The 22,171-nt window shown below is 42.2% G+C and overlaps 1 protein-coding gene across 12 annotated transcripts; it reads right to left on the reverse strand.

Moving 5' to 3' along the window:
- kif3b (kinesin family member 3B) lies at positions 1 to 15,068 on the reverse strand. Of its 12 annotated transcripts, none has more exons than XM_030734556.1 (9): positions 14,969 to 15,068; positions 11,956 to 13,456; positions 11,406 to 11,507; positions 10,850 to 10,972; positions 9,921 to 10,039; positions 9,467 to 9,583; positions 8,409 to 8,514; positions 5,085 to 5,296; positions 1,055 to 4,773 (listed from the first exon to the last, which is right to left on the reverse strand). In XM_030734556.1, exons 2-9 carry the CDS (start codon positions 13,354 to 13,356, stop codon positions 4,668 to 4,670), a joined length of 2,286 nt encoding a protein of 761 aa, XP_030590416.1. In that variant the 5' UTR covers positions 13,357 to 13,456; positions 14,969 to 15,068; the 3' UTR covers positions 1,055 to 4,667. The 12 variants fall into 12 exon arrangements, with proteins under 12 accessions (XP_030590422.1, XP_030590416.1, XP_030590414.1 ...); XM_030734554.1 differs by lacking the exon at positions 14,969 to 15,068 and adding an exon at positions 14,637 to 14,962; XM_030734551.1 differs by lacking the exon at positions 14,969 to 15,068 and adding an exon at positions 14,616 to 14,962 and having other exon boundaries at positions 11,956 to 13,453.
- Between the last annotated feature and the right edge of the window lie 7,103 nt (positions 15,069 to 22,171).

Consider the following 22,171-nt stretch of genomic DNA (forward strand, 5'->3'; position numbering starts at 1 on the left):
TTTGAAGAAAAAGTGGCCTGTCCAAAATTATTCATACCCTTCTCAATAATCAATAGAAAGGCCTTTGCTGGCTAATACAGCAATCAAATGCTTCCTATAATTGCTGACCAGCTTTTTGCGTGTCTCCACTGGTATTTTTGCCTGTTCATCTTTAGCGATTAGCTCCAACTCTTTCTGATTGGAGGCCCTCCTTGGCATCACCCTGATCTTTAGCCCCTCCACAGATTCTCAGTTGGATTCAAGTCAGGACTCTGGCCGGGCCACTGCAAAACGTTGATGTTTTGTTTCATCTGACCATAAAACAGAAGACCAGAAGTCTTCTTCTTTATCCAGATGAGCATTTGCAAAGGCCAAGCGGGCTTTTGTGCGCCTTTTCTGGCGAACTCCTCCTTGGTCTGCGTCCGTGGAACCCAGCAGTGTCCGCTGGACTATCTGCCTTGAGATGTTGCCACCAGCAGAGCCCAGGATCACCAGGATGGCCCTGGTGGTGATCGTTGAATTCTTCTTCACCTCTCTCACTATCCTCCTGGTCAGCACAGGTGTCACTTTTGGCTTCCGACCACATCCTGTGAGATTTTCCACAGCGTGGAGTGTCTTGTATTTTTGAATAATACTTTGCACGGTTGCCGCTGGAAGGCCTTATAGCCGTCTCCTGACTTGTGAGCAGCCACAATGCACAGCTTCAGCTCCTTAGTGAGCTCCTTTGTTTTAGCCATGATTGCCCACAAACCAGCTGCAGACAGCTGCTGGTTTCACCTGTTGAGTTAAAACAGCACAGTAATCAGGATGCTGTAGAACAACTTGGACTATTTGAAATGATATAGGACTTTGGAATATCTCAGACTGACAGTTTACAAACGGTATGAATAATTTTGGACATGCCACTTTTTCATCAAATGTAAATAAAGCCCAAGGAATATTTTTTCCCCCACAGTGATGCCTGCTGTACTTCGTCTTACTATCTTCGAGGAGATGCTTGTGTCATTTCCGGTCAACAATGGTCCTAACGTGTAAGATAATTCTTAAATACCCTAATAAAGATATACCACAGTACTGTCATTAATTTTTCTTTATTAATGTAAAGAAACTAAACAAGTAAAAGACAGAGTCAGATACATAAATGCACCAGCAGAACTGTCATGTCTACAATGACAGCACGTAAAAATTGGTCACAAAAATGTCTGGGAGTCTGGATCCAGTGATGTAGCTCAGTGATACAAAATTATTCAATTAAATTAAGCAGTTCACATTTTGCTCACTAAATTCTTATGACCAATGAACACAGTCACAACCAAACATGTTACTCAAGCGTGCTAAAAATCATGCGGCAGGTATATAGTATTTCAATGTCAGCTACAACAGTCAGGCCTTATTCTAATGATTATGTATGTGAAGTACAACATACAGCTAAATGTGCCAATATTGATCTGTGATGTGATTTCTTCTTTCTGTAAGGAGTCTCTGCACAGACCCACATCAACAATATGAGCCATGCTCTCAGCGTCCATGAGGAAAACTGATCAGCTGGACACACACTACACATGATGCAAAATAAAATAAGATTTCTGCATTAAATTACAGAGCTTCAAAAATAAAACAATTTTCAAGAAAAAAAGAATAAAAAAATTATATCTACATCTGCATATAAAAACATAGGATTGTAATAAGTTAACTTTTTTCATATGGAAACTCATGTTTGTTTTTCTTACAGATGCAAAAGTGACTAAGGATTGCCTTTCAACAAATTCTATTCATTACATACAGTCTCTAAATACATACACAAGCATGGGTCAAGCAGCAGAGATCCTCGACGTACCCTGTGAGCTTTGACCCCAGCAGACAATCAAGAGGCCACATCACGAGTATTTAAAAAGATTTCATTTGCCACTTGACCCAGGCTTGCTGAAATGTCACAGTGGGTTGGAAAACCCTGCATGGTAGCAGCGAGCGGAAAGCGCACCCATTCACGGTTAAGAGTATGGGGAACAGAGAGCAGCAGAGAAGCAGGCTGAACCATGAAGGTTAAAACTGCATATTATCCACCTGGAGGCAAACGTGTGGAATGGTTTGTGCATTCAGATCCGTTCAAGTCTGCAGGGTTTCAACTGAGGTTGGTGGAACCACCACTGAAGAGCTCTCCTGCACACCCCGGGTGTTTTAATGCTCTGTTGCACTCAGATTAATACCAAGGTAGATGAGGTAACAATAAATATCAGAAGGACAATGTTGACCCTTCATCTGCCGTCCTTTGCAGTGGCCTTCACCCAAAAGACCCAGAAACAACTGAATGCTGTGTCCGAATGCTCTGCTAATGTTCACGCTGTTAACGATTCCCTGATCCTGGAATGAATTCATGATACGTTGATGAAGACTGGCAGGAGTATGTGTGTCCATCTCAAATGAAGGAGCAGAGATCGAGGATGCAGATTAAGGCACCTTGGAACCCTGATGAATCTGAGGCACATTCCAGGACTGTACCTGTGATCTGACCCAGGCTGTAGTTAATGCTGATCTCTTGATTAGTGGCCTGGTGGGCAGCTGCTTTGTCTTGCAACCTAGAAAGTGTCCGCAGTGGGTGAATGTGTCGGGCTCTCCCCCATTGTTCCCCACCTCCTCCCTGTGTGTGTGTCACAGGAAGAACAGCATCTATTGATTACAGCAACTCGTGACTGAGACCAGATCTGGAGCATGCTTTACTTCCTGGCCTGCACATTCACAATCATACAGTCTTAAAGGAATAGTCCACCATTCGAGGAAATTGGCTTATGTGTTAGTCTGAAGTCTAAATAAACCAGAATCAGAAGCTTAGGAGCTTAGCTTGGCTCAGACTGAAAATGGCAAACCTGGTTTTGTAGGATCTAAGTTACTCAATCACAATATCAGCATATATGTATATGTTTTTCCAGAAATGTTTCCAGAACACATTGCATAAAAATGTGTTTTAGGCTTACTTAGAAATGGTGTCATCACAGTTTGTCCAGCAGAGAGCGCTCTGACTCTGCTCATCAGGGCATGCAGCAGAGTAGCATCACAGCTGAGTGGGGCAGACTCCACCTGGAGAGTCTAAGATGCCAGCTAGCCTGTGAGCTATCCTGACCTAAAGTAGTCACAGTACTGCAAAAGGTAGTTTTAAAAGGTAGTGTAACAATTTACTATCACTGCATTTAATTACTTCCTTAAAAACAATTTTGACTGGTCAACAAAGCAGAAGGCTGAAGGTGTCTGTGTGACACATCTGCACATGCAGGAGCCTTTAGGTTCCAGAAGACAAAAACATTGAGGGCATTTTGGTGAAATTCTCTCCTTAATTTTCCTAATTACCTCATTTTTCCCTGCGAGAAATCAACTTAATTACTTGTTCTTCTTTTGTCTGTGTTGAGCTAGAGTTGAGACAGCACAGAAGAGGACAGATTATCATGTTGCATAGAGTAATGTGCATTAATCTGACTGGATTTACCAACAGCCCCCCCCCTCCCCCCCCTTTTGATAATTAATTGTAACAACGTCAATAAACTGCTTACAGTTTATTTGAATTATGCTTTAATTGACATGCTGTCAATTAATCCGGAATCAGAATTTTTTACATTGGAGTTTTTTACCCCCTTAAAATCCAGGAGAAATACTCAGCAGCCGCGTCTAAAGCCAAACACTTCCAGCTTCAGATTTAGTGTACAGTGGTAAGAGTTCTTCCTGCCTCGCTTTCGTAAGCATATTTACCAAAATGTGCAACTATTCCTTTAAGACAGAAACAACCAGGGCTTTCAAATTATGCCGGCGGCAGGCACATTTTCCGCCTACTCCACCACTCTGCATCTCCATTTCCAGCGCCATGTAGACGTACGTTGAGCCATTTGGACTGCCATGTGACTATTCATATCGTCTGCTGCCGTCATGGCTTCGGTCTCGGTCATAAGGTGCCTGCTACTTTGGCATTCCCCCTGCTACTCCAAAACAATTTGAAAGCCCTGAACAACACATGCAGCCACACACAGGCTTAATGCTCCACTCTAACATTCATGAACTAAAATCATGGACAAAAACAGCACAATATGACAAACAGTAAAAAAAAATAAATAAAAAATCTATTCAGGCAGTGAGTCAAAGATGCACACAGATGTGCAGCCAGATGTACAACAGCACACACACCCACAACCAGGTTCAAGAGCTTTCAGTTCGTGTATCTTTACCTTTCCTCCTCACCACCACAGCCACAAGTCCTCACTGACAGTAACACAGAGGACAGCTAACACACATTTAGGAAGTTATGATGTAGTAGTGCATTGACGTTATTACAGTCCATCAAGGGAAGGCCAAAGCCAACCTTCACTTTTTCTGTACATTAAGAACATTGTGATGTGTATATATAAACCATTACTGACATTCATCAACATCCAGGGAACAGTAAAAGCAGTGTAGTATGATGTGAGGGTTCATGCGTGGCTGCTGTTGCAGTGTTGTGTTCAAGATAAGGAGGGGAACAGTTAACAGTGGTGTGGTTAAAAACTAAAAAGCAGCATTAGTCTTTTCTTTAAAAGATTCTGCAGTCTGGGCAACAAACAACAGATAAACAGTACCCATGTTTCAATATGAATCCCAGGTGCACAGGTGCACAGGTGGACAGGTGCACAACAGAAGTTGGCAGACAGTGATGGTAGCAGCAGCAACTGTCACTTCGGCACCAGGCCACGGGACTGTGGGTAAAGAGGGGATCCGGGGCTAGAGGGGGAGTATGGAGAGGTCGGGGTGCTCGACTTCTTCCCTGTTCTTGGTCGACTAGGGGACAGAAAACATTGGCACAGGGTTAAACACGCTGTCGGTGTGACAGCAAAAGGTTATCTATGCTCTGTATCAGGGCCTGATCAGGTATCAGAGCTTTGTCTGTAATGCACACTTGCTTTAAAGTGGGTGCCTCCTTCCTTTTGTGTTGTGTTCAGAATTGCACATGGACACAGAGATTCTCAGGCGTTGAGCCAAATTAATAAATAAGAATCACTAATGCCAAATATCTTTGTTTCTTATCCAAATCCACCAGCCCAACTACAGGATGTGGTACTCTGAGGGAGAGTTAAAAGTAACAGACTTACCCAGACTTTGGTTTCTTGAGACTGCCGCTGGCACCGGCAGGAGACACTGATCCCAAGCTGCTGCGAAAGCCTGAGGCATCTACCTGGATCTCATCGTCAACCCTAAGAGCATCCTCCAGAGCTGCCGCCACCTCTGGGGCGATAACCGGCTCCTGGTACTCTTTAGTCGCCCGTGCTGGAAGGTCCATATCCAGCATTAAGAGATTTTCAGCCTGGAACAACGAAGCAGAAACGCATTCAGCTATTTACAGCTGTGGTCAGAAGTTTACATACACTCATCATGGGCTTGAACGTCATGGTAATTTTGGGCTTTTAATCTTTGTATTCTTCTTATTGCATGATTGCACAGCATACATAATTAGTGACTTTAAAAAACAAGAATTGAACGCACAAGTTTGAATGTATTTTAATCTACACAGGATCAAAATTATAAAGAAAGGCCAAAATATATACAAACACTCACTTAAATCTTTTATTAAGTGGTGCTGAAGGTTCTACAAGGCCAAGTTGTACATCTTGGTAGTGATTGTGTTTTGACTACAACTGGGAGTTTCCTTTTGCCAGCCTTAAAAGGATTCGCTTGACAATACTCACTGAATTGACTCAGAACAATGGGGAAGACCAAGAAACTCAGTGTAGATTTAAGAAAGAGAACTGTACTTCCCCTGGGGCCATTTTGTTGTCAGTGGTGCTGGTACACTGCACAAAGTGGATGGAATAATGAAAGAGGGCTACCTCCAAATTCTTCAACTTCACCTCAAATCAACAGCTAGATGGTTGAAACTTGGACACAACTGGGTGTTCCAACAGAACAGTGAGCGCAAACACACATCAAAACTGGTTTTGGGGTGGATAAAGCAAGCCAACATTAAGCTTTTGGAATGACATTCCCAAAGCCCTGACCTCAACCCCACTGAAATGCTGCAGCTACTGACAGTACTGACAGGGACTAGAAAGAGAGAGCAGATTTCTCTCATATTGGCTTCTCTTCATTGGCTCCCTGTTAAATCTAGAATAGAATTTAAAATCCTTCTCCTCACCTACAAGTTCTTGAATAATCAGGCCCCATCTTATCTCAAAGACCTCATAGTCCCATATCACCCCAACAGAGCACTTCTCTCTCAGACTGCTGGCTTACTTGTGGTTCCTAGGATACTTAAGAGTAGAATGGGAGGCAGAGCCTTCAGCTTTCAGGCCCCTCTTCTGTGGAACCAGCTCCCAGCTTGGATTCAGGAGACAGACACCCTCTCTATTTTTATTATTACCTCCGCCAAGGAGGTTATGTTTTCGGTCGCGTTGGTTTGTTTGTCTGTTTGTCAGCAGGATTACTCCAAAAGTTATGAACAGATTTCGATGAAATTTTGTGGAGTGGTTGGAAACGACAAGAGGAAGAAGTGATTAAATTCTGGCGGTGATCCGGATCACGATCTGGATCCAGGAATTTTTTTAATGGTTCTTCACTATTGCGGGATAGGGGGATTTTAATAATTTAGCTTCTAACTCCGAAACACAAGGCACAAAATGAATTAGAGTGTAAAAAATTAGAGTGTAACATAGTGACATGTTCTATCAAACAACATAGTGAGGCGACGATCATTTTTTTAATTGTTTACTGCTCAGATGATCCTAGTGTCTGGGAAAGATGCAAGATTATTTCACAGCATTTAGATACACGTATTACAGCATCAGTGACCCTATGGCCTTGGCAGAGGTTTGCACTCTCTGAGTGCTTCTAGTTAAGATTAGGTTTAAAACTTTCATTTATGATCAAGCTTATAGTTAGGGCTGGATCAGGTGACCCTGAACTCTTCTTCTTCCATAATGGCACGGGCATATTCCAAGATGACAATGCCAGGATTCATCGGGCTCAAATTGTGAAAAAGTGGTTCTGGGAGCATGAGACATCATGGATTGGCAACCACAGAGTCCAGACCTCAACTTTATTGAGAATCTTTGGGATGTGCTGGAGAAGGCTTTGCACAGTGGTCAGAATCTGCCATCATCACTGCAGGATCTTGGTGAAAAATTAATGCAACACTGGATGGAAATAAATCTTGTGACACTGCAGAAGCTTAGTGAAACAATGCCACAGTGAATGCACGCTGTAATCAAAGCTAAAGGCGATCCAACAAAATATTAGTGTAACCCTTTTTTTTTGGTGGCGACTTTTTTGTTTTTGTCTTTGGCCAGATAGAGTGTGTGTTCTCTGCTTGCCTTTCTGTAAAGTCCCTGCACGCCACTGGTTAGAGCCTGTATGTATACTTTTGAGCATGTGTGGATTAGAGAACTGAGCACTCAAAGTGCTTTAAACATATCAAAATCCAAAGTAAATTCAAACTTGTGCATCCAATTCAAGTCATTGAAGGTGTATGCTGCACAATCATTCCACCCTGGAAAAAGAACAATTCAAAGAAATCATTAAAAGTCCCAAATTACCATGACATTCATGACCACGATGAGTGTGTGCAAACATCTCAGCACTCAGACATCTCACAGAACTGAAGTCTTTGTTTGTGTGTCCCTGACAGATCTGTGCCCAGGATAATGGAAACTCTTGGTCCCCTTGCCACATGCACTAAATCTTCCATTAGGAACCCCGGGGTAACCTTTGACTCTGCTTTCACTCTAGATGTCCATGTCAAGTTCACTCTTGTTTTTACCATTTAAGGAATATTGCCAAGTTAAGATCCATTGTGTCACACTCTGAACTTGGATTATTGTAACACATTGTTTACTCGTCTTAGCTAAACTTCCTTGGAGCATCTCCAGGTTGTTCAGAATGCTGCTGTGAGGCTTCTGACAAAGTCTTCCAAGTACTCTCATGTCACACCGTTGCTGATCCAGCTGCACTGGCTCCCCATTAAATTCAGAGTCCAGTTTAAGGTTCCGGTTCTGAGTTCTTCATGCATATATCCCTATGAGGTCTCCTAGGTCATGTGATCAGGGCCTACAGACTTAAAATCATGCAAGGCTGAAACCTAAAGGAGACAGAGCTTTTGCAGCAGTGGCTCCCCTACTCAGGAACTCTCTCCCTTTGAGATCGAGTGCTGTGGATTTGGTGACGTCTTCTAAAAAACAGCTAAAAGCTCACCTTTTTAGACCTTCATTTGGCTAGTTGTTTGTTTTTCCTTTTTTTGCTCTGCTCTTATGTTGTGAAGCACTTTGTGATATTTGTCTTGAGGGGTGCTATATAAATAAAATTTTACCTATTTTACTTTTACTCACTCAGTCTGGGCTTAAAAAAAAAAAAAAAAAAAAAAAAATCACATATCAATAAATACTGTATAGGACATTTACCACTGAGAAAGGAGAAGAACTGCTTACTTTGTATCTCGTGTCAGGCATCAACATCATGGCCCTGTGAGCATGGTGGCTGAGAGGCCTCCAGTAGCCAACTGCAGACAGAGGCCTGCTCATCATCTGGTGGTCACTAAAGCAGAGAAAGGGAGAGCTTTTTTCCTTGGTGTCTTATAATAATGCAGTTGTCCGCTCTGTCACTATAGAAAAGATAACACTGAGCCTACATTTTACTACTTAAGATTTCAAGAAATATCATTTTAATAAAATATTCAACCATTACTGGCTGACACTGAGAACTGATTGGATGCTGTGGTCCTTTGCCGTCCTTACGTTTAAACTGTGTGCACTGGAACTACATGCTAAACGACATCTATAAGCAGGGACTTTTAGTTTCTTTCCTCATTAGGTACAGGTTTCCACAGCTGCTTCTCAGGCAGCTAACATACCCTGACCTTTGAACCTCACGCAGAATTTTGGTCCCACGTTGATGTCTGTTTGTGTACCTATACAGAGAGTGTGACTCTGCCAGAAATGGAGTTTTTGTAGCTTTGGATAGTGAAGAATTCTCTGGAGAGATGGTCGGCTAATTGGGGCATGCATTAAACCAGTTCTTCAAACAGCTCAGCTGTGAATAATCTCCATGTTTCGGTTTGTGAAAACTCTGGTTAGCATGAAGTACGAGCATGACTTGTAGTGCTAACCATAGCCACTCTTCTCTACACACAATGTTCCCTCTTCACTGCACTATAAACTAAAGGCAAAAAGCTCATCTTAATATACTGATCACAGTGTATTATGTACCCGATCTCCTCTTAACGGGTGGGCCAATCTCAATGAAACTTTGCATGCAGAGCCAATGCAGGCAGGTCTTTGCTATTAAAAAATGTTTAAAAATAAATATCTAGAAAAGTATTTGATATATGAAGCTAACATTTCACAGCGCATATATATTTTTTAATTAATTTAATTTACATTTTAACTTTGAACCATAAAATTTTTAGTCAAATCAGCGATGGTCAAGCAGAAAAAATTGAGTATTTCAGATGGAATGACTCAGAGACGCTCTGGATGTTCTGACTTACTCCTCTATACGTGTGATGGGCTTCACCTTCCACTCCTCGACCTCCTCGTCGAAGTAAGCCCTGTTGACTATTTTGTTCTTCTCCATTAAGGGGATGAAGTTTTCAATAATCAGATGCCTTAAAGACAAACACACAAAACACTTAATAGACAGGAAGACAAAGACAAAAACACCACAACTCAGACACTCGTGCTGCATGTTATTACACAGGAAGTCTAATGGTTGAAGGCATTTAGTGTAATGCATCTGTAACTCAAACATTTCATTTCCAAGCACTGCAGTGTGCAAATGTGTTAGCAATGCACAAAAGGTTTCCCCAATTCCCTACTCTCAGCCTGCATGAAACAGCATGAAATCAGCTATTTTTTTTTCCTCCTCTACAACATGATGGTCACAACAGACAATATGGCTCAGTGTCTTTGTGCCAGGGCAACACTGTTATGCAGGCTCCATACTTGAGTTTGAGGTCCCTGGTGAGCTCGTTCTGGGTCTGTTCCAACTCCTGGCGCCTGTTGATGTGCACCTCTTGGAGATCTTGGATTTCTGCCTTCACTGACTGCAGTTTGGAAAACAGCTGGAGGACAGAGAAACAGAGCAAACTGGGGTGACTTTCAGAGTATTCAGACTCAGAATTTAGCTTATATGCATGACTGTCATGAGGAATAACAAACTACCCAAATAGAACAACAGACAACACCTGACTTAAAAAAAAAAAAAAGCAGCTGACCTACTTACTTGAAAGACACTTTATTACCAACAAATCTCAAATCCTCTACCTTGAACTTTTTCATCAACAGCTACTTGCATCATTTTGGGATCTTAGAATATATCAGGTAATCACAAGGTGTGCCAACTTTGACAATCTCAGGATTTGATTCTGTTCTTAGTTTTTTAATTAAAGTTAAGAAAAATCAAGTTATCAGTTACTTTTTTTTCTATCCAAATCCATATACATGCTGATATACAGTGCCACTCTTGGCATCAAGACCTACAATAACTGACACCGAGTCTTTCACACTGTTTTAATTCAGCCACACTGAAGGGTTTTTGAACGGCCTGTTTAAGGTCAAGCCAAAGCATCTCAAAGCCTTTAAGTCTGAACTTTGACTAGCCCACTCAATCATCCATTTTTGTACTAACAACAAAAACAAGCCCCCCCTTTCAGCCAGACCCCAGTCTTGGTATAGACAGAGAACACAGCTGTGGTGCTGCACTATGCCCTCAGAAGCTCCTCCTTTTCTTTTGTGTCAACATGAGTACCAAGAACTATTCTGACATTTGGAATTGATTCAGAATTACAGAAAAACCGTGACTGCTGTGTGAACCGATACTGTGGACAGTGCACTGAGCAAATGTAACAACCATCAACAGCACCTGCTGTTACCTTTTTCAGCTTCTTGGTCTTGACGTCCACCTCCTGCTGCAGAGAGGTGTAGGTCTCCTTAAGCTCCAGCGTCTCTTCATCACGACTCTCCATCTGCTGCTGTATCTCCCGCTCTCGCCGTTTCTTTACACACACACACACACACACACACACACACACGTTCACATCTTTAAACACTCACCAGGGTCTAATGAGGTCCCACAATTTACTGACTGAACAATGTTGTCATGTGGTACTAAATGGTCAAGAATGTTCACTATCAAAAACAATGCCCTATAGATTGTTGAAGTAGTCTGAAAATATCTAATAATGAATATGAGCAAGCACATGGGACAGAAAATGTTCATTCTTGGACTCTACTAGTAGAGTTGCATGATTATAAAAGAAAGATTTTCTGAACTATTAATCTTATAAGTGGTCTTGGTGCAGCCCCATAATTACAAGCCCTGATTCCTGCCATTTAGGGCCCAAACTGATCTCACACTTGCTGCTCTATTACAGTCCAAGATTAAAAATAAGGAGCTGAAATGAACAGAGTAGACCCCCTTTACTATACCTGTTCAGCAATCTCCTGCCTCTTCTGCTCCAGCATCCTTTGTTGCTCGTTTGTGTGATCCACAATGTTCTTTCCCCCTACTAGGAGCTTACTCTCCATCGCCTGGATACAAATAAAAATTAGGAAAAAGCTTCAAGTCATCTGGGGGGAAAAGCAAATGACTCAAATTCAAGCATAAGACCTTTACAACATCAGGACTGACCTTAAAGAAGCCATGCTAAGTTGTGGTGTGTATTATGAGCAGATAAATGATTTTTTTTTATTAACAGATATAAATACATTCTAAACTTTGAGCTTGTAATCTTCCTTCTGGTCAAAATTGCTCCAACAGATAAGTAGAAGCAGCTACTTTCGGTGGTCACCACAGCAAGTGGTTGCATGTTTTGGCAAATTTTTTTCATTTATTTATTTTTAATATGCTGGATGCCCTTCCTGACGTTTGTTCCCAGGATCAATACAGGGATCTTTCACTTGTTAAGTGAATGTGTGAACCGCTACACTATGGAGCCACTACTTTGACAGATAAGTACTAGTTTTAAAACCCGCTTACCTTAACTTTGGCTGAAAGCATCTCTCCAGCCTCCTTCTCCTTCCGCAAGTCTTCCATTTTCTTCTCTTTCTCCTTAAGAAGCCGAGCTTTCTCCTCAGCTACCAGGCTGTGATCCTCCAAGATTGCCTTTCTCTCCTTCTCCAACTTCTCCTGCTGTTCCCTCCAGTAATCCCCCTTGTCGTCTCCATCTTCCTCATCGTCCTCCGTCTCACCACTTTCCAGATCCTCACCATCGCCTCCTTCCCCTGCTCTCCTCCTCTGCCTCCTCTTCTTCTTTCCCGAGCGCTTCTGCAGCTGCGCCTTCAGTCTGGCGATTTCCTCCTGAAACTCCCGGAGCAGGGCATCCTTGGGGTCTTCATTGATACGTGGTTTGTTCTTGATGTTTTTAGCCCTGTTCGAGTAGCGCAGCGTTGTCAAGGTCTCCTCCACATTGTAGGATGCTGGACCAATGTTGGCGACCATGACAGTGCGGGCATTGCCCCCAAGGGAGTCCTGCAGAAGACGCGTGAGCTTCGAGTCTCGGTAGGGGATGTGGCTGCTCCTGCCGTCCACCAGCGCTGATATGACATTCCCCAGAGCAGAAAGGGACAGATTGATCTTTGTGGCTTCTTTAAGTCTTTCTCCCTGAGCTCCAGTTTTGGTTTGCCTTTCACTGCCAGCTAAATCAACCAGGTTCAGTTTACCAACTCTTATGTGGTTCTCTCCGTCTACACCCAACTCGCTGCACTCCACTGTGATGACAAAGATCGCGTGAGAGCGTGAGCTGTGCTCATTCATATTGGTGGCACCAACTGATCGATTCTTGTTGCCCACATTCATGACATGCTCGATCTCTTTCACGCTCTTGGTGACAAATGATGAAAGGTCTTTAACATACACACCCGTGTCAGGCCTCTCCCTGAGCTCGAGACGACACAACTGATCCTGTGAGAGCAAGTCTCTGATCTCCTCTTGGTAAATTTCTAAGTATGACGCTCTCACCAAGTACTGCTGGTTCTGTGAGCGTGAAATGTGTGTGAAGATGTGCTCAAAGGAGTTTGGGATCACTCCTCTCTTCTCCAGATCATTTCTCACCCCTTCCATAGTGTACGTCTTCCCTGTACCCGTCTGGCCATATGCAAAAATGGTCCCATTGAACCCAAGAAGAACAGAATCAACCAGGGGCCTGAAGGTTTCATCATACAAATCTATTTGTTTGGAGTTCCAGTCATAAACGGCATCAAAAGTGAAAACTTTGGGGAGTTCATTACCTGAGGACTCCCTGGGGTTTCTGACAATAATTTGGCCCAATTTGACATCAACAGAGATCACCCTCTCATATTTGGCGGCCTGCTCTTTCTCATTCATAGGACGGCAGCGGACCACCACCTTGACTGACTCTGAGCTCTTGGTCTTGGACATGATGAGGAGAACCAGCCAACCCTTGCTGCTTGGCACCTTGTCTTCCCAAAGCTCAGCTTCAGGAACACTTCAGCAATAGAAATGCCCACATCTGACACTGCTGGGGTGAGCACAATCATGCATGATATCAGTTATACACACAGTTCATGGTTAAAGCATCACACAGGTTAAAGGTACTTACAGTGAAAATCTGCCAAGGGTCATTACAAAAACTGTCACCACCAGAGGGCAGCACTTCCGAGAGGATGTTTTGATTTTGGATAAGTGCTGCTGTTTCACTTCTGTAAATTGTATTTCTTTCTAGCTGCCCTCTTTTCTACAAGGCTTTGCCTTTTGGAGGCATGCTGTACATAAGGTCGAGCTCCTAATGACTTGCCTGTTTAAATAATGGTTCCACTGACTCACTGCACTACCTTGTGGTAGCGCCTGGCGTGATATTACACAGAAGTACGTCCCAGTCCAACCTCAACCAGTTGGTATCTCTTGGACATAAATGAATGGCAGCTGCTTCATCAGATTCTGTAATTAGCTTTATTTGATTCTGGGAGGTTTAACGCTAGTTTAAACTACCTTTAAAGGACAAAGAGGGGGACACACGTGGTTAAGCTCAACGTAACAAAGTTCCTGGGCAGGCAGTGATACAGTTTACCTGGCACCAACACCTGAGCAGCCGTTCCCTTGTACATAATCAACACTAAGCTTCCTAAGACTTTTCCCAACAACAGGCATAAGCACACATTAGGTTAAATACAGTTGTTTAAATGAATAACCTTTTTATATTTGCATACATTCAGAAGAAAGGATGGCACCAACACACTACTCTGATAGAGCGTATTGCAAAGGCACTACTCCAAACTGGCTAACTGGATTTTAGCTAATTAGGTGAAGAAACCTACGCTGGTTAAAGTTGAATGTCAGGTAATTAAATGACAGCCATTAGAGGGAAATTCCATAAAGGGTGCGTTTTACAGTAGCAGCATCGTAAACGTTACCAATGCATTTGTCAAAGTAACGGGTCAGCTATCCAGCGTTAGCTCGTGTTAAATGCAGCCCATAACGAGACCACAACACTGGCCTAGCAACGGCAAACAAACTGGTAACCTAAGCTACAAATCTGGTAGCACTACCCGGCTAACAATCTTAGCGGCTGTAAACATAAATTCAAGATATCGCTACACGAAAATTTAAAAAGCACACATTCGTAAAGCCTACAAACAAAACTTTACACCAGGCACACAGAAACGTCATGTAACATTTACCTGTGGCAAACGTTAGCTTACACAAAACTCCCACTGCGGTCGAGTGAATCGTCGACGGCAAAATCCCTGCCAAACCAGCCGCGTTTGGATTTAGTTGCGCGTCGCTTAATGATTTTACGGCACGGGTGCTGGAAGCGGCCAAAAATGATCGCGTAAAGTCAGGTGTTTAACGGCAGTTGGTATCCTGTTTTGTTACATTACTGCCTCCCTCTGATTCTTCAGTCATTGACCTTTCATTTGTTTTAGTCGTCCTGATTCTCCTAAAAAAATCCTAGCACTTTCAAATACTCCCTCCTTCTCCGGAGCCCCCACAGATGAGCACGTTTTTAAAAGTGAGCTCCCCTAGCCCGCACCTCTAAACCACCTCTCTTCTTGCTTCATGGTAGAGGAGACAGGGGGCAATGGTAACACGACACTCAATTTCTCAAAGCAGAAACAAGTTTGAGTAGTTACACTGACTCTGCACATGCTCAGAATCAACCTACTGTGTTTGTAAAATCCCCAGAATATTACTGAATGAAAATCCTGTCTGCTCTGCAGGGTATTCCCAAGCCTCACAGATGATTATGGAGCGCCCTGAATTAAATCACCTAATTAAACCATGGAAGTAAATGCAATTATACCGCTTGTTTATTAAGAAACATTCTACCACATAACTCTCCTGAAACTTTTTACAGTGCCAACGACAAGTTTTTCAGCCATGGCAGGTTTTTATTTTTACACTATAATTACATTTTTGGGAAACAATAGTCTAGTAACTTCTTAAAAGAGGCATCCATACAGAAAAGGTGTGATTTTTAAAAAAAAATCCTACTGCAACCACTATTATAAGTCTAGGCAAGCTATAATGCAAAATAACCAATGACTGAAGCAAAATTCGATATAAGCAAAATCACCAGTAAACCCTCGCTGTGCTGCTATAATCACTGAAATGGCCAAGGCCCTGCAGCAGAGCAAAGAAAACCTGAATATATACAAATACAATATTCCCTTAAAAGTAAATACTGTGCAGAGTGAGCTGCCTTGGTGGTGGTTTGAATTCTCTGAGCGCTTCTAGTTACATATTATTATACTGCAGTATATTTCTAAGTAACTAGGCAGCATATTCTCTTTCTCTTGACAAATACTTTCTTTAAAAATAAAACACATTTTAGGGTCAACTTGAAAGAAAAGCAGATGTGAAACATAAAAGTGAGATCAGAGGTCAAATGTGCTGTGATATTTGGATGCAAACTAGAATGTGATATTTAGAAGCCCCATATGCTACTATCATTTCCTAAATGTTGCCAATATAAACAAAGAGAGCAGAATTTTAAGCAGAGTCTTAAAAAGACATTTTATGAAAATCTGACCCTGAAGAAGAGGTCAGAGGTCCAAAGTAACATGATACGTAGAATCCCCATATATTATTCCCTGTATGTTGTCAATGGCGGTAAGAAACAGTTTTAATATAGCATTATCATTTAACCTTCAGATCTACTGACCTTGAAGAAGAGGTCAGATGGGACATATTTTAAATCTTGATACAGTACTTCCTATTTGTTGGCATGGGATTCTCTGTTTTTTAAGTGGGCTGCAGCACTTTTGACTTTGGGGACAACTGCTGTAAATGATGGGTGCTTGTGAGGAGAATTAACATGTGCATATCTGTACAGTGCAAAACAGGTTTCTCCAGATGTTTCAGGACTTGAGACAGAAATAAGACCCCAGTTCTGAGATGTTTTTCTAAAGACACTTGCTCCAACAACCTGAGGTGGAATAACATGTGAAAGTCAGTCCTTTGTTAGCTTTGTTTCCTTTAAAGCCTTCAACAACGATTGGTCGCATGCTAAAGAATAATCAGTTTAAATCTTGGTTGTAAATGGCACACTGTATACTGAAACAGGCTCACAGCAGTTCATGAAAGGGGCAGAAACGATTATCATGGTCAAACTTTGTTCTACTTTGGTTTCTTCAGACCTTGTTACTTTCTCACACTTCTCACTAAAGTTATCTTTAGTTTTGTGCAGTATTTGCTCTCTGTGAGTTCTGCATTTGGGGCCCTTCTTATCAACTCACTCTAAACCATAAGTGATCACATAATATCACAAAGTAATGTAATTAATGAAAGAACACTCAGCTTACTGTAAGGACTTGAGTCTATTCCTGGTTTCAACATATCTTAATCTAAACATTAGACACTGAATTCTATGTATAAGAGGACAGCAATCACTGCTTAATAAGAACACTGAACACTCCAGTTATCTAAAGACAATGATATATAAAAAGGCATTAAAGGGGATTCTTACTTCAGCAGTGATGAAAAGCTGATTGGCCACTTGTCCTAGTGACTCTAACACTTCACAGAAAAAACACTGGCAAACTAGAGAAAAAGTCCACACAGAGCCACAGCCTACACTGCTTCAGCAAATTTATACAATCCATGATAAAAGAATAAAATATATCATTACCATCCTGACCTGATCTGAGAAGTATCAAAGATACAAGATGTAAACATTACAAAATACAAATACTGCCCACAGTGAGCAAATAAATAATCTTCTTAAGGCACTCATTTTAGAGTGAGGAAATGCCTTAAATACTACTGAAGTACTGTGTGTGTACTCAAAGTCTGTATGTATATAAACCACTTAATTAACAGTCAATAATTCAAAAAGATAACTGAAAATATTTTATTCTAGCATGAAAACATTCAGTCAGGGGTTCATGCATACCTGCCTCTTTATTAACACCTTTGCTAAAACTGCACTGGGGGGTTAATGAGGACAATCATAGAGTTTCAGGAAGCCACGACCCACTGCTGGGACACTGGGAGTATGAGAAACTACACTACAAAACAAACTAAAATAGCACACTAAACATGGAAACAAATTATATTACCAGAAAAAGTGAGTGAACTGCCAGAGTGCCGACCGAGACAGAACAGTTCTGTGTTTACATGGAAACTTAAAGTGCAGAATAAAGCAATCCGAAAATAAACAGTAATTAATGTAAACAAACAGAACACCATTACAATTTTGCTTCAACTTTATGTCAAGAAAAAGCATTATGGCACACCCTGGAACTAATAAACAAAGACATGAATGCAGAAATACTACAGTACACTGAATAAAAACACAAAAGTCCACCATAGCTTACAAGGCAAGAGTATCAGTCAGTCCAAATCACATGGGTCACAGTACAGTCCAGGAAGGTAGGCAGCAGTCCCAGAACCTGCCAGCATGGGGCATAAAGTGTTAACTTAGTTAACACTTTATGCCCCATGTGTGATTGGCTACCCTGCTGCTTAGTCATTAGTGTTGCCTCGCTACAATTAGAAAACTGCAGCCTACATGTGCCTGTTCACATGGAGAGCCAGGCGATCCTGGTAGGAGAACGCAGGCTTGCAGAGGTAACACTGGAAATTCGCACTTACAGTGGAAGGGCTTTTCACCTGAACGGCAAACAAAGGGAGGGTTTCAATATATGAATGCCACAAAAAACGTAATCTCAAAATAGGTAACGAGCTGTCTCCTAAGAGATCTTTACTTCTCACCTGTGTGTGTCCTCATGTGCTCTTTCAGATGGAAGCTCTTGGCGTACGTTTTTCCACTCCAGGGAACTTGCAGACTGAGGTCAAGTGAGCCGCGGCTCAGTTGAAGCCAGCTGTGCGTGGCAGCACATCTGTTCCTGCTTGATGTCCCAGCCTCATGCTCTGGGGCATCAAAGCAGGAACACTCCACTCCACTCTAGCAGGGCTTGAGAGGGAGGAGTAAGCACCATTCCCTGCACTGATAGCGGATGCTGCCGTGGGTGAACGTGGACTCTCTCTCTCCATGTTGTAGGGTCATGAGAAAGGCGATACACACCGGTGTATGGTGCGTTCATGTACTGGCCTTTTGAGATGGTTTTGATTAGCAGGATGTGCCACATGGGATGCACATCATAAGCCTGCAACTCTCTTTGAAATGCTGTCCGATGGTGCGTAAAGGCTGCTGGGTGCTTTGGAGCTCATGTTCCACATAGTCAAGAGCCGGATATTTCTCCAGCTCATCGTCGTCTGTGAAAGCAGGGCACACCAAACTAACTGTGCCTGGATGTTATTTATAAAATCTTCAGCTTTCTGTGTCAACTTTTATCCTCGAATAAGACATAAACACGTCAAAGTAATTCACCTGCACAAGAGCGATTTTCTATCCCATGGGAAAACAAATATTTTCCTCTCACAGTACACGGGGCAGGATAAACCCGGGAAAAGTCATCAAGTGCAGGACTGAAAGCTCCCCTATAAGATCATCCCCTGTAAGAGACCCTGCAGTCATGGTTATGGTAATGTTCAGGTAAATGCATGTAATGCCGAAAGGAGGAAAATTGCAAAAAAAGAAAAACTGACTAGCGAATAATTTTTTTTCTCTTGTGGCCTGTTGCATGCCTGGTATGACCACCTAATCAGTTTTATTACTTTTCTCATTTATTTGCCCTCCAGCAAGTTCTTCTCTACTTAATATACAAATTTAAAGGAACACTTCTGAAAGATGGTAAATGGACCAGTTCTTATATAGCACTTTTCTACTGTAGCTGAGCACTCAAAGCACTTTATACAAACACATTTACGTTTACCCATTCATACAAGCACTGCTTCCTATCTAACATTCATACTCTGACAGTTACATTGGAGAACAACTTGGGGTTCAGCATTTTGCCCAGTGATACTTTGGCATACAGACTGGAGCAGCCAGGGATTGAACAACCAATCTTTGTAGATGACCTGCTCTACCTTCTGAACCACAGCCACTAACTGTTTAAAGATTAAACATTAGGTCTCTTTCTTCAGTCCCTTTTATTAAATGATTTAATTGATCAACATATTGATTTATTCTGCTTTACAGAAACCTAGTTACAGCAGAATGGATGTTAATTTAAATGAACCGAGCCATGCTGTCAGAATCCTTGAAGCACAGGCCAAGGAGGAGGAGTGGCAGCAATCTTCCACTCTAGCTTATTAACCAAAGACCCAGACAGTCTTAATTCATTGGAAACCCTGACTCTTAGCCTTGTCAACCCTAAGTGGAAAATTCAAAAATCTGTTTTATTTATCATCTATCGTCCACCTGCCCTTACTCAGAGTCTGACTTCTCAGACTTTTTAATCTGATTCAGTGCTCAGTTCAGATAAAAACAATTATAGTAACATCCATGTAGATGCTGAAAATGACAGCCTCAACATTGCATTTCATCTATCAGATTCGATTAGCTTCTCTCAAAATGTAAATGAGCCTACTCACCACTAATCACAATCTGGATCTTTTTTTTTTTTTTTTTTTAAATACAAAATCATTCTAAACAGCCTGATTTCATTGGGTCCCAGTGCAATATAGAATTACCCTTAAAATAGTTTCACAAAGCTCTCAATGGTTTGGTCCCCCCAGTACATCTCTGGCATCTTGCTCACTGTCTACAACCCAGTCAGATCTCTCAGGTCATCAGGTGCATTTCCTTTAAATGTTCCTAGAATTAGATCAAAGTGTAACCATCAGAAGACTGGCCATTCAAGCTTCAGCAGTCTTCCTTTAAACCTGCTGCCCCTCCCACTAGGCATCAGGTTTACACATTTCAGATATTTCTTCCTACTAGACAACATGTCTTCACACTTATTATGCCAAATAATTAACCAATAAATTAAACATATTTCCACTGTAACATAAACAGGCTAGTTATGGGAAGGAAAGGAAAAGCAAACAAACAAACAAAATAATGTGCTCAGGTATAGAACAGGATGTTCCTCTCCAGGGTCTCCCTGGGACAGGACTGCTCCAAGGCCAACTGCTGAAGCATCCGCTTAAACCAGAAGTTGCTTGCCAAAGTCAGGGCTCTTGAGGACATGGCGGGGAGTGCAGAGGCAAGCTTTCAGGGTAGCGACGGCCTTCTCACATTCCCTCATCTATGTTAGTGGATTTCTTTGGTCCTCACTGGTCAGAGCTGTAAGAGGGGTGACAATCGTTGCAAACTGGGGCAGAGTTTGCAACCAGTCCTAGGAAGGATCGTACCGCCTTCTTGGTGTGAGGCTGAGGGCACTTTTGGATAGCCTCAACCTTGTCCACCTGGGGACGCACCTCCCCTTGTCCTATCTGGTAGCTGAGGTAGATTGTCTCATGCCGTGCCCACTCACATTTAGAGGGATTGAGTGTCAAGCCTGCTTTTTGGATCCTTCCAAGGACTTCTGTCAGGTGTTACAGATGCTCTTCCCAGGTGTTGCTGAAAATCAACACATCATCCAGGTAGGCTGCACTGCAATGCTCACACTCCACAGGTATTCGGTCCATCAGCCTCTGAAGGTAGCCGGTGCTCCATGTAGCCCAAACAGCATCACAGTGAACTGAAACAGTCCAGCTAGTGTTCGGAAGGCCGTGTGTGATCGAGAGGACTCGAGGGGGTGTGGGGGGCTTGGGTGTGCGCCCTGTGGATCTGGTTGTCCTCTGCCACTGAAGTTGTGCTGGCTGGCATCCTTCCTGGGCTTTGGGTCTGTTCGCTGTCCCTTGGCTCATGTGGTGTTCTGGGCTCCTCTGCCTGGGTGGGACCGGGTTGTGCTCTCAGCCTCTGTTGGGTGTTGGCGAGGGCCCCAGGCACTGGTGGGGACCTTCCTGCATGTTTCTGCCCTGGCACAAAGGTGTCCACTACTTCTTGGCCTTTGATGTAGGTTGCAGCCACTTGAGTTCTTATCACCATCCTGTGTTGTGATGCTTGGACTCACCACACTGCCTGGTTTGGTTTCAGCTTGTCTCTTTATCCTTACTTAGAAGTCTGGATGCTGGCTTTCACTGAGGTGCAATTCTCTCATATAATGAATCAAATTCACCCCTTTGGGTTAGGGAAAGATCACATGCATGTCCTCACATATGCATGGATACAGGCACGTATGCACATGCACACACACAAAAAAGGGTCTAATGATGTATTAAATGAATACCAGCTGACAGGTATCTCAACCTGTAGCTGATTGCACAAATGGTATTTCAGTTTCCTACTTGTTCCAGCTACATGACCAGGGTACCTGTCATTTTCTTCTGAGGCCCTTAAAAACAAAACAAACAAAAAAAAGAATAACTTTGATCCGAGTTAATTCTCTGAGGTCTAAGGCATCTCAGGCTTAACCTTATCCCTTCTCTTACCATTAAATGTTACAAAGGGATAATATTCTGATACCAATATAAATTCATTTTTGATATCTTTTGTCCCTTTATTGCAGAGACTTGGAAGAGTATTCAAAAGCCAAAACATTATGGTAGCATAGGGTTAGCACACTGACCTCCCAGACATCAGATACTAAATGATTGTTTTATAAAATTACTGAATGCAACAACAGGAATAAATGGCTATCGTGCTGTAAAAACAAAGGTGGTTCAGCACCTTGAAACACTGGATTTGCTTAGCAAATTTAATGTCACATTATTTTTATTTTACTAGATTTAAAAGAATTAGCATAAAGTTAGTATATGAGAAGAAGTACCACACATTTTTATGTAGTTTACCACTTATTGTTACAGTAATGTCTGAATTAGTTTATTGATGACAGAAAGA

The sequence above is a fragment of the Archocentrus centrarchus genome, chromosome 7, assembly GCF_007364275.1.
Source record: "Archocentrus centrarchus isolate MPI-CPG fArcCen1 chromosome 7, fArcCen1, whole genome shotgun sequence".
Taxonomy (NCBI): domain Eukaryota; kingdom Metazoa; phylum Chordata; class Actinopteri; order Cichliformes; family Cichlidae; genus Archocentrus; species Archocentrus centrarchus.